Raw genomic sequence first — 16,733 nt, forward strand, 5'->3', positions numbered from 1 at the left:
AGGCAGTGTGAGTCGAGCGTTTCTGTCGAGCTCCACACAGCAGTGTGAGTCAGTCGTTTCTGTCTGAGTTCCACACAGGAGTGTGAGTCAGCGTTTCTGTCTGGCTCAGACAGATCCTGGTGAAGTCAGCGTTTGTCGGACTCACAAGACAGCTGTGATGCAGCGTTTCGATCTGAGTTCCACACAGCACAGCAGTGTGAGTCAGCGTTTCTGTCTGAGCTCCACACAGCACATCATTGTGAGTCAGCGTTTCTGTCTGAGCTCCACACAGCACAGCATTGTGAGTCAGCGTTCCTATCTGAGCTCCACACAGCACAGCAGGCTTAGTGTAGTAGTGGGACATGGCATTTCAATGTGGCATTCAACCTTAAACTCACAAGCGTGTTATGTTTCAATGGGACATTTCGGCGTCAACCCACAAGCTCYTTAAACYGAYCAATTTAGTCTGTTCTGTGCAGACCAAAATAATGTTAAGCTGCCTTGCTCTTTTGTGACAATACTTGTGGGAAAAATGTATGCTTTAGACCTACATACCATAGCTGCCACACATGGTTGGAATGCTGCCTCGTAATCACTAGCCTGTGGTCCAGACTGAGGCCCAGGGGAAGGACAGTTAGTGTAGAAGACAGTAAACCACCTGTCTTTCACTTTATACGTCTGCTATACGCTTGTCTGCCGAGCTTGTCTTTCTTCTTCATATAGCATAACTACTAGCCTGGTCCCAGATTTGCTTGTGCGATCATGCCACTCCTTGTCACTCATTTTGCATGACAAGGAGTGGAATGATATCTCAAACAGACTGGTATCCAGGCTACATAACTACTGCTGGTGTTCCAAAAAGAGAGATTCCTATCCCTTTCTCCATTTTTCTTTCCCTTCTCTCACTTTTCATCTCCCCCGACATATCTCCCTCTCTCTCTCTTACCCAGTTTTTTTCAGCTCCTGTTCTTAAGAACCCTGCCTGGTAGGTCTCCTGTCTCTTATGTTGGTAGTACTGTCTGTCTTCTTCTATCCCTAACAAAGTTTAGAGAAAGTCCCGCTGAATTTCTGAATGTGTACTGAACATATAAGTTGAATTGATAGCCTCACACTTGCTGACATCTTCCCAGACCAGGGTCCGGTTTCCCAAAAGCATCTTAAAGCTAYGTTTGTTAGAACCTTTGTAGGAGCATTATTAAATCTAAGAGCTGTTTCCCAAAACCTTCGTTATTAACGGTACACTTGTAATCTAACGCTTGTCTCAGACCACTCATAGAACAGCTAAGTGGGTCTTTAGATGCATTTTTTGCCCTCCCGCATCACTTTATACACAGAAGAGCTCCGCTAAACATAGAATCACATGGTTTATCCGCCTCTGTGACCGCTGATAACTTCCGAACAAAGTCGATTACAAATACAAAGTTGACAATGTCTTTGCAATTGATACAAACAAGCAGCTTATACAAATTTTGGTGAAATTAAAACGTGAGATGTCTACATTAAAATATACATATAGTAGGCCTATTTCAATCATTTATGGAGTTATATTTTGCTACTTGTAATTTGTCTGTATATATTTCATGCCTAATGTGTGCAATGATGTGCCAAATCTTGATTATCAAATGTTTTATATAACTAGGCAAGTCAGTTAAGAACAAATCCTTATTTACAATGACGGCCTTGTTCAGGGGCAGAACGAAAGATTTTGTCAGTTGTCATCTCTGGGATTCGATCCAGCAACCTTTCAGTTACTGGCCCAACGCTCTAACCACTAGGCTACCTGCCGCCCCTAATGTTAAGGTTAGATTTGAATGGAGAAAGCTGATCCGAGAGCAGAGTTTCCTTTCTTTCAATACTATCAGTATCGACACAAGCCTCAACGACACACTTGGCGAACGTTCTCTCTGCGAGGTGTTTTGGGAAACACATGTTACATCTTTGGCCGTTATAGGAAAGATGCATCGTTAAAACACTAGTAAGCCTAAGTTCAATCGCTATCGGGAAACCGGGCCCAGGTCAATAGGCCCTTAGCCCTTCCAGTTCTGTTGCTGTACCTACCCTACCTGACAGCCAACTAACCCCTCGTACTGTGGCTATCCCAGACACAGCCACTCCCACAGCCTGACACGTACTAATGAATGATACTGCTTATTTATCAACATGATRTGATTTMAACAACTTTTCGCAATCCATGAAGTCTCTTCTTRAGGGAGACAAAGATGTTTATGATTTTACGCTGGCTTCGTAGTGCTCAAACATAACACTGCAACCCTTTCAAATGTGCCATTTTGTCCCCGTCGATCAGAACAGCCTTCTCTAAATCAACTGCACTAAGTGCCCTGTGATCAAACCCAAAACAATCTACCGAGGGATATCTGCCCCTTGCCCTCTGCAGTAGCCTTGCCCTCACAGTCCCAGCCATGTACCATACACAGTGTTGTTGCTTTGCCTCTGAACATGTTGCTGTCTTGACTCCGCATTTGATCCCCACCAGGTTGACTCAGGATTGTGACTCAGATCGAGTAACCTAGAGAGCGGACCTAGAGAGTGGAGAGAAAGGCTGGACAAAAATAAAAGTCTGGTCTGGCCTTTCACTCTGTCCGTACGATCTGCAGTGTGTGCTCACCTCAGTCGCTCGCTCTCTCGTCAGTCTGGCCCGATGCCCAAGGTAAAGAGGCCCTCCCCCTCAGAACGAGGGGGGGCTGCCACTATGCTCTGTGTTCAATGCCTGTGTGTTATTCTAGCTATCCTGTTCCTCCTTACCCTATTCAGAAAAAACAGTATGCTCTCCACAAAGTGTTCTGGAATGTTCCATGATTTGTCTATTACTCTAAAGAGGGGTGTTGGCCTCAGTGTTTCACAGAACTGACCAAAGTGTCCTCGGAAATATGCGTAGAATATTCCAGAAGTTTCTTAATCACCGTAATGCGACCTTGAACCTGACCCCTCTTCTGAATACCATGCTCTGACTCTCCAAATGACTCAAAGCTCAAACTGACCTGAACATGTTTTCTTAAAGGGGTAGTTCACTTCAAAGCCAAAGTTTGACAGATGTTTTCCTCAAWAMTGATAACTGAGTGCATATTCCACACTGTCWAGTCTGGTGTATATCCCACTACATGCATAACGAAAACATCTGATTAACTTTAGTTTTGGGGTAAACTACTCTTCTAAAGCAGCCATCAAAATGGAGCCTTTTAACTGAGTCCCAATGGTTCTTGTGGCATCAACTTCAGTAGATACCTCTGGTCAGTGATCACAAATACCTTTCTCAGAATTCAAACAACCCAACTGATTCTGGTTTACTAAAACAAAAAGAGACRAAACCCATTCTGGAATCTCAATTAAAAAATGTCAAACTGGTCTCAGAGATCCATTGATCTCAGTCCTCTTGTCAGTCTGAACTCGAATTCTATCCTTTATATGAACATAAAATGGCCGCCGACAGCTTCTCTGGAACCTTTGCTCGAGCAGTTCTGAGGAAAATGACCCAACAGTGTTGTGTTAAGGGCTGTGTAACCGCATGCTGTATCTCATCTCTGACCCCTGAATGAGCTCCCAGTGTGGGGAGCAGAGATAGATGGGACAGTCCAGTCCAATGCTGCCTCACAGCATTCAGACCAAACCCATTACTACCTCTACTATCTTACCAGTCAGTTTGTTTTCACATAATCAGTTCCTTTTCTCAGTTCAAGCGTTTCAGTTACAGTATTTCACTTATTTGTGGTTACAATTTCTTATGCCAAACTGTAACCTACGATTAGAAGCGACGTAAAACTGTCCACCTAAACCGTAATGTTAAACAGTGGATTTGGAGGCATCAAAAACAATTCAAACTCCAAGTGATTGCCTTTGAACCAGTGTTAAGCTTGCCTGCTTGATCTTGAGAAACAACCAAATTGACAGATATCCAATCCAACTGTGCTTGTCTCTTTCTCTCTCTTTCTCTCCTTTCTCTATGTTCGCAGTTCAAAACAGACCGACTCGTGTGTCAGGAAAAAACATCCTCTCACACACACTGAGAGGGAGAGAACGAACACTAAATGCTCAAACCACACAAACCAAAAAAAGAAAGAGAGCTTTGGTCAAAGGGGAATAGAGAGAGGTCTATCTACCTGTCTCTCTCTATCCCYACCTCTCTCCCTCCCTCCCTCTCTTGGTCTGTCGTTCAGCAGAAAAACGGATCGATAAAGAGTTGAAGCTCTTCGCACCAAGTGACTCCTCGTAAATGGGTACTTTTCTGTGGGGTGAATGGAGAATCTAACCAACTCCTTGTTTTAAAGGGAGAAAATGAAAGTTGTSCCTCCTAATGTTCTGTCTAAATGGATCTATCTGTCTCTGATGAAGCGTAAAGTARTCTGTAACCTTAACAAAATCATTATGTTCCCATTGTTTTTAAGGGCCTTCCTTTCCTGGTGCTCTCAGCAAGTCCATTTTTCACAAGTAGGTAGGAAGGAGCAGTCATTTAGAAGTATGGGGACATTGTGTAGTAGGTGTTGATGTCACAGTTCCCACACAGTATGTGACCCATGTCGCTAGACTTGTACATTGCAAAAGTGCACAATTGTTACAMTTTTACTCAGTTTATTATTTATCTGAKATGTTTTACCATATCGACAATTGACAGGGGTWTTATGCAGTCCTGGTAACTTTCAGATGTTATTAGTTTGAAGCTGACTTTCAGTTTCCTCTCAGAGCAGTACTGTGCCTTGTCAGCTGCACATCCTGTTTTAGCTGATTTGACACCCTGCTGGCAGGGAGAGATAAATGTATCCCCTAGAGCAGGGCTTCCCAAACTGGGTCCTGGGGCCCCCCCTGGGTGCACATTTAGGTTTTTGCCCCAGCGCTACACAGCTGATTCAAATAATCAACTAATCATCCAGTTTTGATTATTTGTGTCAGCTGTATAGTGCTTGGTCAAAAACCAAAACGTGCACCCCTTAGGGTCCCCTGGATCGAGTTTGGAAATACTGCCTTAGGAACAAACCATGTATTTTCTGATACGAAATGCCCTCAAATTGACAATGTATTTCCTGAAAGGGTCCATGATTTTACATGCAGAACCATCTCCCCAGAGTAACAATGGGGAGATGTTGGTGAGACATTGGAGTAGTGATGAGGGAAGGCAACCCTTCAACTATATTTCACAACATGTCAGATTATAGGGCTGTGTGCATTTAGTCTTATTTTCGGGACTGTATGCGTCTTACTGTTCTCTATCAACCTCATTGACAAATGTCCTAAGAGCTGCTGTATCAATAGAGACAGAAATGTTCCTTGTACCATAACTTTGCCTCCTGGAAGAAAAAGAAAAAAATTCCAAACACCTTCTGTATCCGATTTCTTTGTGTGCAAACTAACAGTTGAACTTCATGGAATATGATCATGATTATCATATTTGGCCTAATGTGACATATTTTAGCTATCTACAAATCTACTTGCAGTTCAGATACATTTTTGTTACACTGTGTTGTACATCAGAGCATGCTTTCAATGTTGGCAGTAAATGTAGGAGATCTGTCTAACCTGAGGATGTCTTTTTAATTTTAGGCAAGTCAGTTAAGAACAAATTCTTATTTCCATTGACGGCCTAGGAACAGTGGGTTAACTGCCTTGTTCAGGGGCAGAACAACAGATTTTTACCTTGTCAGCTCGGAGATTTAATCTTGCAACCTTCCAGTTAACTAGTCCAACGCTCTAACCACTAGGCTACCTGCCGTCTAACCTCCCCGATGGTCCACGTATGTGTTTGTATAGCCTCCTCATTACAACCTTATAAAGCAAAGAAAGAAGGATCCAGTGTTTGGTTTTCTCTCTTACAAATGTTAAGAAATTCATAATCAATTCAACATTTGCATTTCTAATGTTGGCATTTTCCAAAGCTGCCCCCTCCAGAGGCTGTCCCCCATGGCCCTGAACAATAATGTGGATGGAGACAAAGAACTCAAATTAATCACATATTCTAAGGCACAGTCATGTCCCTGGTTCATTTGGTACAACATTCCAGTTTAAATTGATTCTATTTCTAGTGTCCTCGTTAGAGGAAGCAACTATTTGTCAGTTTCTCCTTTACCCAAACCTGGCTCAGTGTCTTCAGAGACCAAGGTATGTTTAGGTACCCAGTTCCTTGTGTATGGTACTACTACCCCCCCCCCCCATCCTTTCCTTTCTGCCCTTTCCGTTCCATATTCCTTGTCTCTCACACTTAAAAAAAAATCCAGTTCTACTCTTTATCGTTCCTCCATTTTTTGTTACATGAAGTTGGGGAGGGCAAGGTGGGTGGGGTAAATCCAGATACACAGTTTGACAAARMATCCTCCATGTTGGCYACAAACATTCTTTGACAAGAATATTCTAATTTGAATATTTTTTCTTGTAAAGCTTGGTGCTAACATGTTGCCGTGAAAGTAGTCTCAAGCAAAGTTTGCCAGTCTATTTACATCTCTGGTGGGGTGGGGTAGTGTGGGACTGGYAAGGTTTGGATTTTTTGTTGCAGCYAAGTCGGAAGGCCGCTGGTTCTGCTGGGCGCTTGGTGAATAATGGCAGTAGAGGAGGATGAGACAGAGGTCTGCTTGCCTTTGCTCAGTACAGTATGTATCTCCTGACCCWTCTKACTGTGCTGTTGCTGCATGACCGCTAATTCTCCTGTTTCTGAAACAGAACAAAKACATGTCACTGAAAGGTTGCTATCCATCCCAAGGGCTGTTTACAGTGTTAGAGAGTGACCTAACAAAATCCTACAACCCTCACAACAAGTAGCATTTTATTTATGCCTGTTTTGTGCCACCTATAACTCATTATTACTGTAAGTACAGTGTAACGAGCTTTGTAATTACTCCGAGAAATGGATTACATAGTTATAGCTCTAGCTTTCAGTGCGTAGAGGTTTTGTGTAGATTACAGTGCCTGGCTGAAATCTCCTGGGCGAATAATGATGGGGGGTGGACTATTAGAACTGCACAGAGTGGTGTGGTGGTGTTTTTCCCTGATGAATATGCTTGTTATCCATCCTCTGATTTCACTCTACTACTACAACAACAGCTCTTGGTAGTGGGTGTTGTGAAAAATAGATCTGGTTAGTCATACAGTAAATCCTCAGTGATGCTCTTCTTGACCCGACCAGGTCATATTTCTTCCCACTGTCAGGTTAGTGATGGTAGACGGCCTGGTTGGTATTACATTCACCTCTGTGCTCCACAGCTGTCTTCAGTTCTGCCTTGCCTGTATCACTCTTAAAGACAGACTTTTGTTATCAACTGTAGTTAATGACACAGCAGTGTCCTACACCAAATCAAATCCAAGTTTATTTGTCACATGTACCAAATACAACAAGTGTAGACTTTACCGTGAAATGCTTACTAACAAAACCGTAACCAACAGTGCAGTTCAAGAAGAGTTAAGAAAATCTAATACCAGTAAGTATTTCTATGTGTTATCCTACACTAATCACTAGTTTAATGTCAGATACAGTCCTGTTGAATGTAGTATGCTCCCCTTAAATATTCTTTACTTTGGCACTTGTCTATCAACCCTCCCATAGCCTGTTCTTGACAATTTTTGGGATAATATTCTGTGATTACGGCTTTATTTGAAAAGTTGTCTTATCATTTTATTTTGTGTTTTTGTCTCTATCTCTCTCTTCCCTTTGTTCTGACTCAATGATCCCACCCTCCTTCTCATATTTGATTTTCACTCTCACGTGTACTTGATATATCTCACCCCGCTCAATCTCCTGCTTCTACAATTTCCCTCTGTCCCTTTTTGAATATGTTTCACCTCTTTGCACCCTAAAATCACCTCTCCTGTCCCTCCTCTACATCTACCCCTCTTCTCTCCTCCCCTACACCTTCCCCTCCACCACTCTCCCTCCCTCTTCTACCCATTCCTCTTCTCTCTCTCTGTCCCCTTTCCTCCCTTCACTCTTCCCCTACCTCCATCCATCTCCTCACCCTCACCCTCCCCCTCCCTACAGACATTCGTCTGCGTGTGCGAGCAGAATACTGGGAGCATGAGTCGGCTCTGCGCGGCGGCGTCTCCTCGGACAAGCAGCAGCCCCTGGAGCGGCAGTTTGAGCTGTTCAGTCGTGCCACCTCCGTGCTGCGCGCCCGCGACCTGGGCTCCATCATCTGCGACATCAAGTTCTCAGAGCTGGACAACCTGGAGGCCTTCTGGGGGGACTATCTGAGTGGAGCGCTGCTAGAGGCCCTGAAGGGGGTGTTCATCACAGACTCTCTGCGGAGGGCGGCGGGGAGAGAGGGGGTTCGGCTGCTGATCAGTGTGGACCAGGATGACTACGAGGAGGGTCGCAGACTGCTGCTGGATGCACAGGAACAACAGGCCGGCTGCTGGGGACGAAACAGGTGAGCCTCATTGCTCTCTCCATTCTGGTTCTGTTATACTGTGTTAGTAAGCTGGTTTCTTAAAGTACTTATCTGTTATGTGGTATGTACTGGGGCCATGCTGACCACTACAGGGGGTGGGGGGGTCATAGATATGGACTTGACTGGTGGTCATGAATTGGAATAGCTATGTACTGCCACCAATAACCACTAGATGGCAAACTTTGCCCACAGGCATCAGAGCCATATACACTACCTGGTCTCACGTTGTCATACTTCCTAGACCCAACCTGAGAAAGCTGGTTATGGACGTTCGGCTCTGACAGACAGACAGACAGACAGCTGTGCGAGGTTGTGTTAATAATTTTCGGCTCACGACAGTTCACACAACAGTTCTAGAATCCTCAGAGACAATGAATAATAGTTGTAATTCTAACCACCGTCCTCCACTATGTTCCCTCTGCAGGTCATGAGCCCAAGGATAGAGGAATGAAAAGGAGAATAAAATATGAAAAGGAACATTTTTATTTTTTTTCTCCTTTTTAAGTCTCTCATGCTGAGAACAGAGAATACAGCCACTCCTAGGTCAGGGGAATAGTCCCCAGGGAAAACAGCCAAACTTGAAGTGAAGGCAAACTGGACTAAAAGACTTGACACGCTGTTCTGTTTGGAATTGATAACACAAGTTGCGCTGAGCCTAGATGCCCTCAGGGCACTGAGGAAGAGACTGCCTTTGTTACACACACACACACATACATACATACATACACAGAGACAAACTAAACTTCCACTGTAACACACACACAAACTACCACTGTATCAAACATACACGCTCTGTAAAATCATCCACATGATGAACCATCAGCGCTGCCTGTAAGACTCATTGAAGCCTAGAGACATTTCTTGCTAACAGTGACAGCCCAGATACCAACTAGACTGTGCGCTAATGCTGAGAATTTCTGGTTATGTTTGAGGAGCGTGTGAGATGCCCTGCAAGGCGAAATTCACCCATCTAAATATTAGTTTGCGTTTCCATTGAAATGTATGATTTTGAAAAGATGAGCGAGACTGCAGCTCTCAGACACTGAGGGAGAGATGATGGGGAAATGAGATTATGTTTTGACCTTTTGGGAGAGAATTAGAAATAGATGTCGAAGTGAAGACTACCTGAGGACAGTGTAGTGGACAAATCGCTGGTCCTTCGAGAACTCCAGTCCACACACACACACACACACACACACACACACACACACACACACACACACACACCATGATCACAAGCCACTGGTAGTCCCATCACTGTGCCATGCTAACCCAGGGCCTGATAGCTGTGGTCAGTGGCCATCTCATCTCAGATGCCAGGAGATGATGGGAGTGATTACCTCTCAACCTCAGCCAACCATGGAGAACTCATCACATCACCACAAGTTGTTGAACAGCAGCTGGGATAACACACACTAGGCTGTMCTCACCCCGGCTTCCAGCAAGGCCACTGCCTTTCCCATTGGAACTGGAGCACAGGACAGTGCTTCAGTCAATAAAACTGATGTGGAGGAGATCAAAATCAGAAGGATACATCCTAGTTCCACTCAGCCCTGCCTTGTAGGCCCCACTAGTGGCTCACAGAGCGCTGTCTGTCTCTAGTCTAGTCACCCTGGTGGAACTAATGCCTGAACTCCTCTGAGTGGGATCAATAACCCCTTCTGTCTCTCCACCGCCACCATGGGAGGAGAAGGAGTAAGGGGAAAGAGAGGAGAGGTAGGAGAAGGGGGAAGAGGGAGAGGGGGGAAGGATCCCCACCTCCATCCCGCCTTTCAGCTCCTGGACAGCCGCCTCATCCTCTGCAGGATAAGTCTCCTGATGCAACCAGGCTGCCTGGTCTGCTACAGCACTGTGTCTGGTTCACACAGCCCTATGTGACCAGGGATGGAGGCACTCAGGAAAACCTTAGTAGTGTTTTGCTTTTTCTGTGTTTTGGGATATGGATTCGTTAGTGTAGCTTTGTATTGTTCATAAGAGAAAATAACAAAAATACTGTGTGTTCTAGTTCATTAACTTAGGGTGAACTTTTGTTTAAGTAGCTGGATATTTTATTTAGGCACTGCAAAAGTGCTGTATATTAGTTTAATATATTAGTGGAAAGTTGGAATTATTTCAAATAAAAATAAATGATTTATCAAAGGTTTATTGCATCTATGATGTAACCGTGTCTTCAGAACATATTCACACCCCTTGACTTTTTCCATATTTTGTTGTTACAGCCTGAATTTTAAATATATTAAATTGAGATGTGTCACTGGCCTACACACAATATCCCATAATGTCCAAGTGGGATAATGTTTTTACAAATGTATTACAAATTAAAAGCGGAAATGTCCAAAAGTATTCAACCCCTTTATTATGGCAGACCTAAATAAGTTCAGGAGTTAAACAATAAAAAAGAATTATGCAATTTAACATGACCTTTGAATGACTAGCTCATCTCTGCACCACACACATACAATTCATTATCTGTAAGGTCCCTCAGTCGAGCAGAGATTCAACCACAAAGACCAGGGAGGTTTTCCAATAGGTAGATGGGTAAAAAAAAAAAAAAAAAGCAGACATTGAATATCCCTTTGAGCATGATGAAGTTATTAATTTCACTTTGGACGGTGTATCAATACACCCAGTAACTACAAAGATACGTGTCCTTCCTAACTCAGTTGCCAGAGAGGAAAGAAACTGCTCAGGCATTTCACCATGAGGCCAATGGTGACATTAAAACAGTTACATAGTTTAATTGTTGTGATAGGAGAACTGGGGATTGATCAACAACATTGTAGTTACTCCACAATACTAACCTAAATTACAGAGTGTAAAGAAGGAAGCCTGTACAGAATACTAATATTCCAAAACATGCATCCTGTTTGCAATAAGGCACTAAAGTAAAAATGGCAACAAAATTAACTTTGTCCTGAATACAAAGCTTTATGTTTGGGGAAAATCCAACACATCACAGAGTACCACTTATCATATTTTCAAGCATGGTGGTGGCTGCATCATGTTATGGGTATGCTTTTTATCAGGAAGAACTAGCAAGTTTTTACTTATAAAAATAAACTGAATAGAGCGAAGCACATGCAAAATGATAGAGGAAAACCTGGTTCGGTCTGCTTTCCAACAGACACTGGGAGACAAATTCACCTTTCAGCAGGACAATAACTTTAAACACAAGGCCAAATATACACTGGAGTTGCTTACCAAGACGACATTGAATGATCCCGAGTGGCCTAGTTAGTTTTAACTTAAATCAGCTTGAACATCTATGGCAAGATTGAAATGGCTGTCTAGCAATGATCAACAATCAACCTAACAGAGCTTGAAGAACTTTTTAAAGAATAATGTGCAAATATTGTACAATCCACATGTGCAAAGCTCTTAGACTTACCATGAAAGTCTCACAGCTGTAATCACTGCCAAAGGTGATTCTAACATGTATTGACTCAGGGGTGTGAATACTTATATACATTTATTTAACCAGGCAAGTCAGTTAAGAACAACATTTTCACTTCCTCATTATGAGGCATTGTGTGTAGATGGGTGAGAAAAATGTATTTAATACGTTTTGAATTCAGGCTGTAACAACAAAATGTGGAATAAGTCAAGGAGTATGAATACTTAAGGCACTGTGCATGGTTGTTTTTTTGGTTCATCTGTCTTTGTAAGTAGCATTGAAAGATACTGTTTGGACCACTGTTAGTTGTAAGAACAAGAACTGTAAAGTAATGTACAAAGTGCACACATTTGAAAGAGGCATATTTGCTTTTTAACAATGTATTTAATATGTCAACTTAAACAACATGAAAAGGGCTTTGAAGAAAATGTAGCAAACTTTCAACTTCCTTTTTTTGCAAAAACACCCAGAAAGGAAATATTTCTTATTTAATGCATGTATGCCTGAATTCTACTAAAACCATATGAACTAGGAACTGAAAGTGGGATTTTTTGACCACAAACCACTAACATCTCATGCTGAGGCTCCAGACCCACATATTTGACAACATTTAAGAAAACAGACTGAACATGACTTCATCGTTCCACTTGTGAGTCTTGTGCCAGGCCCTGAAGCAGTTTCTGCCGGGTATGAGACAGAGGGCCACCTGACAGGCCTCACACTGCCAGATGGTCTTCATCCACTCGTTCTCCTGTTTACACCACACACAGGCCTTCCTGCCCTGGGTGGCCCTCTGCGACCGACAGACAGACAAGGGGTTGTTCAGCGGGACAGGGCAGCACCTCGCCCTCTTCTTCATCTTCCTCTCAGGGGGGGTGGGAACGGCCGCACCACTGCACCTGGCCCTCTTCCTGTTCTTCTTCCTCATCTTCTTCCTCTCAGGGGATGTGGAAAAGGCTTCACCACTAGATGGGGATGTGGCTACACCTGACTTCAAGGTAGGGCTTGTCGCTACCTTAGATCTCAAGGTAAATGTAGTTACACCTATCTCACAGGTAGGGGGTGTGGCTGTAGGTGGCCTACGTCTAATCTCCACTAGGTTAGGGGTCCAGGGGCTGGGAGGACATCTGGATCTCTTCACTTGCTGAGTGGCAGGTGGGCCAGGGATTATTTTCTTCTTCTTTGACTTCCTGGTGTCTGGAGGTTCAGAGAGAGGGGCTGGCTCCAACTTCCTGAAGTAGAACATGATAGAACAGACACAAATTAAACAGAAATCTTAGAACAGAAAACAATGTGGACAATAGAATCTGAAAATAAGAAATGGAGATTCAACTGACTACATAATAGTGTGACTATAATATGAGAACTAGAGAGTGACCTGGTCCTCTTCAGTCTCTTTGTGGCAGGTGGACCTGGGATCTCCATTTCCGCTGACTTCATGCTCTCTGGTGGCTCAGAGAGAAGGCCTGGGGCTGGCTCAGAGAGGCCTGGGGCTGGCTCCAACTTTCTGAGGTAGAAGTGACACAAAAGAAAATCTTAGAACAGAAAACAATATTGACAATGTGGAATTAGAAATTGGGATTCAACTAACTAATGGTGTGAATATAGTATGAAATAACTATGACTAAAGTGTAACCTGACCTGGTCCTCTTCAGTCGCGTTGTGGCAGGTGGGTTGAAGATTCCTGCCTTCTGCTGGGGCTCGCTGGTCTCTGCTGGCTCAGAGAGAGGTACTGGGCCTGGCTCAGAGAGAGGGATTGGCTCTGGCTCAGAGAGAGGGTCTGGGTCTGGCTCAGACATCCTGAAGGAGGTGGTCAAATGCGCAGTCACACTCACAAATCATGAATTGTTCATTTAATTGAATCGTGTAACTCTGTTACTCACAGGGTTGGGAAAAGGCACCTTCTCTTTGGGATGGTATTGGGGCTAAAACAATGGAAATGGGTTTAGATGCATGTCAGGTGTGTTAATTCGATTTTTTATAACAAAAAATGAGAACTGAGCATTTAGAATGTTTGAGACTTGCCTACTGGTGTCAGTTGGGCCATCATGAAACTTCTCTGCATCCTGTGTGACAGGTGGTCTGGGGAAAGTCGTCTTCTTCTTTGACATCCTGGTCTCTGGTGGTTCTCTGGTGGAGTCAGACACAGGGACCGGAGCTGCGTCCTCTTCCCTGAGAGAGGACATGTATTACAAGAACTGAGTTAAAGGTAGACTCAGCGATATGATGTAGATACAGAAAGTAAACAGCATAGTACGTCAATTTCTACAACAACTAAGCGTTGAAGTGCAAGGCTCAACTTCTTCTGCTGTTTTGGCCCCCTGGCTACCACGCTGTAACAGTGTGAAGCAAACCTGTGCACATGTGCAGATACTGTGTGTGACTGTGTGAGAGCGTGAAGCCAAGTGCTCTGCTGGTCAGCTACTGCATAGCAACCTAGCGGTGCCAAATCCCCTGGTCTGACTTAGAAAGTCTATATAAAGTATGATAGCTAGAATGGCCCAAAAAATTTTTTTTTTTTTAAACAGCTGGTTTTGCCTCTAAAATGTGTTTACTATGATCAAGTTCGATCCCACAGTGAATTATTTTAAAATTCGCTACAAATCGATATATGAAATTAAATACGGATCCATTTTGACTACTAGTCCTCACACATGACCATGTTTAAATAAATAAACAATATTTAACTAGGCAAGTCAGTAAAGAACAAATTCTTATTTACAATGACGGCCTACCCCAGCCAAACCTGGACAACGCTGTGCCAATTGTGCGCCACCCTATGGGACTCCCAATCACGGCCGGTTGTGACACAGCCTGGATTCAAACCAGGGTGTCTGTAGTGACGCCTCTAGCACTGAAATGCAGTGCATTAGACCGCTGAACCAATCGGGAGCCCGACACAGACCAGACCAATGCACTGACACAGACTAATCACAGGCCGGCAGGCTACGAAGAGGCGTGCGCCCTCATGCACGCTCTTTGCACGTGTCTCTCAGGCAGGATGAAAATGACTACATCGAACATTATCCTTTGCTGATTTTGGCCACTTTCTCGATGATCCTTAGCAATGTTGGTGCCATTCAGCCCAATGGGGCGGCAGGTAGCCTAGTGGTTAGAGTGTTGGGCCAGTAACTGAAAGGTTGCTGGATTGAATCCCTGAGTTGACAAGGTAAAAATATGTCCTTCTGCCCCTGAACAAGGCAGTTAACCCACTGTTCCCTGGTAGGCCGTCATTGTAAATAAGAATTTGTTCATAACTGACTTGCCTAGTTAAATAAAGGTTACATATAGGCAGGTCATGACTAGAAGGGATCCAGCTTCTGACAAATTAACATCAGATTTGACTTCGTAGCAGGTTAGGAAAAATTACAAAGCAGGTTAGGATAATTAATATCTGGTTAGGATAATATGGTTAAAGTAAGGTTAGGAAAATGGTTAGAGTTATCTAAAATCCAAAAAGATTCAACTTTTGATGTTAATTTGACAAAAGCTGGATACCATCTTGTCTTGACCCATTCAGCAATATGGGGCGTTTCAAATTCAAATATTTCCGACTTCATGAGCCATCGGGATTTTTCCATAGGGATACGAGGATGACGTCGGTGCGATCTAATGGTTTTAATGTCTATGGGGAGGAAAGTCTTGCATCTGGCTCATCTCAATATCTGTGGTGCTGCTTGTGGCAACGTCATTTCGCTGAGTCTACCTTTTATATAGAAAACAGTACAGTACAGGCACGTGTAGCCTATTAATTCACATTTACTCACAGGTCAAGAGGTGGGAAAAGCCAAAGACACCTTTTCAGTCGTCTGGTGACTTTTGGACTAAAACAAAGTAAATAGATTTAGATACATGTGTAGAGTATACCTAAATGTGAAGGTCTTTAATCGTAACTAATTTAGTTAAAACAGAAACTCTTTAGTGTCAAGGCATCCACTGTTTGATGAGATATCGTCAGAGGATCCAGAGCGCCTGTGTCCAAACGTCTTCTTAAATAGCAGATGTGCTTAAAACATGAATGTTGGTTGCAATTTCCTACAAACTCGGCATTTTCTAAATTCTAATTTCATACCCAACCTTTAACTGAAATGGAAGTGTTGCTCTTTTATTTAATCAGTTCTGGGCATGCTTGGTCCGAGCCGAGTCGCATGCAAATTGGAGCTAACAGGTTTACAATGCATAAAAAAGGATAAGCTAAACATAAATGTATATGTATATTTCATAACTCACCTCTTGAACTTATTCTGGACATTATGCTTGGTCTGTCTACTCTGGTCCTCGCTTTTCATCTCCAGAAAGGACGTGGGCTTTTTCAGCCCCCGCTCACAATAGTTGGGGTCTAGGTTTTCGACTGGTTCCAGCAGGAATAATATCCGATGTCCAACAACGATACAATTAATCCGCGCGCTGACTCACTGATGTTGGTAAATTAGTTCCACGGCGTTTCTAATGTTCAACATAGGCTAATATCTAAAGTTAGAAAGACTAAAATAATATTGCAGTATTCTTAACTCAATGTACTGAAATCTTTATTATGCACAGTTCAAATATAAACAACCTAGGTTCAAATATAAACTACCCATCATTCCAGGTGGGCCTGTGGTCATTGTGCGAGCGACTAGTGAATTTGAAAAGGTAGGAAGATCCATCCATTTTGTGTGTAAACTTACTGTACAAAAAATATGTGGTGTAAATTTGGTTACATATAAATAGAGACCCAAAGCTCCGCATTTTGCCTAAAACCACCTTTCTATGGGCCTGTTCCAAAGTAGCATTTAGTTGTGCAACTATATGCTATTATAATGTGAAGCTACGAAAATAGCCTAGACTACCATATTAACATATATTCTGGCAATTTGGGTAACAGGTAGGCTATGTTGTGTGTGTTCTGCAGCGGTGAAAACATAATTCATTATTTTCCTGTTCTCCATTCCCGCCATGACGGTAAAAGTCTTAGAACCGTGAAACACATTATTACG

At 43.1% G+C, this 16,733-nt stretch overlaps 1 protein-coding gene and 1 long non-coding RNA gene across 3 annotated transcripts; one reads left to right on the forward strand and one right to left on the reverse strand.

The window, feature by feature from the left end:
• The first annotated feature begins 166 nt into the window (after positions 1 to 166).
• On the forward strand, positions 167 to 10,775 carry LOC112077303 (uncharacterized). The gene is made up of 3 exons (XR_002895396.2): positions 167 to 2,647; positions 3,948 to 8,339; positions 8,785 to 10,775. It is a non-coding gene; the product is annotated as an uncharacterized lncRNA (long non-coding RNA).
• Positions 10,776 to 12,118: 1,343 nt separating this feature from the next.
• On the reverse strand, positions 12,119 to 16,217 carry LOC112077304 (proteoglycan 4-like). Of its 2 annotated transcripts, XM_024143833.1 has the most exons (7): positions 15,985 to 16,217; positions 15,522 to 15,578; positions 13,780 to 13,926; positions 13,638 to 13,679; positions 13,396 to 13,554; positions 13,133 to 13,261; positions 12,119 to 12,986 (listed from the first exon to the last, which is right to left on the reverse strand). In XM_024143833.1, the coding sequence occupies exons 1-7, from the start codon at positions 16,041 to 16,043 to the stop codon at positions 12,365 to 12,367; spliced, it is 1,215 nt and encodes a 404-aa protein (XP_023999601.1). In that variant the 5' UTR covers positions 16,044 to 16,217; the 3' UTR covers positions 12,119 to 12,364. The 2 variants fall into 2 exon arrangements, with proteins under 2 accessions (XP_023999601.1, XP_023999602.1); XM_024143834.1 differs by lacking the exon at positions 15,522 to 15,578.
• Positions 16,218 to 16,733: the final 516 nt, after the last annotated feature.

Source organism: Salvelinus sp. IW2-2015, unplaced genomic scaffold (assembly GCF_002910315.2).
Source record: "Salvelinus sp. IW2-2015 unplaced genomic scaffold, ASM291031v2 Un_scaffold4448, whole genome shotgun sequence".
NCBI lineage: Eukaryota > Metazoa > Chordata > Actinopteri > Salmoniformes > Salmonidae > Salvelinus > Salvelinus sp. IW2-2015.

Coding starts and splice junctions, on each gene's coding strand:
- LOC112077304 (XM_024143833.1), bottom strand. CDS start 16,043: ATGAAAAGCGAGGACCAGAGTAGACAGACCAAGCATAATGTCCAGAAT. Junction 15,579..15,984: donor GTCCAGAATAAGTTCAAGAG/GTGAGTTATGAA, acceptor ACTTTGTTTTAG/TCCAAAAGTCACCAGACGAC. Junction 13,262..13,395: donor ACGCGACTGAAGAGGACCAG/GTCAGGTTACAC, acceptor CTTCTACCTCAG/AAAGTTGGAGCCAGCCCCAG.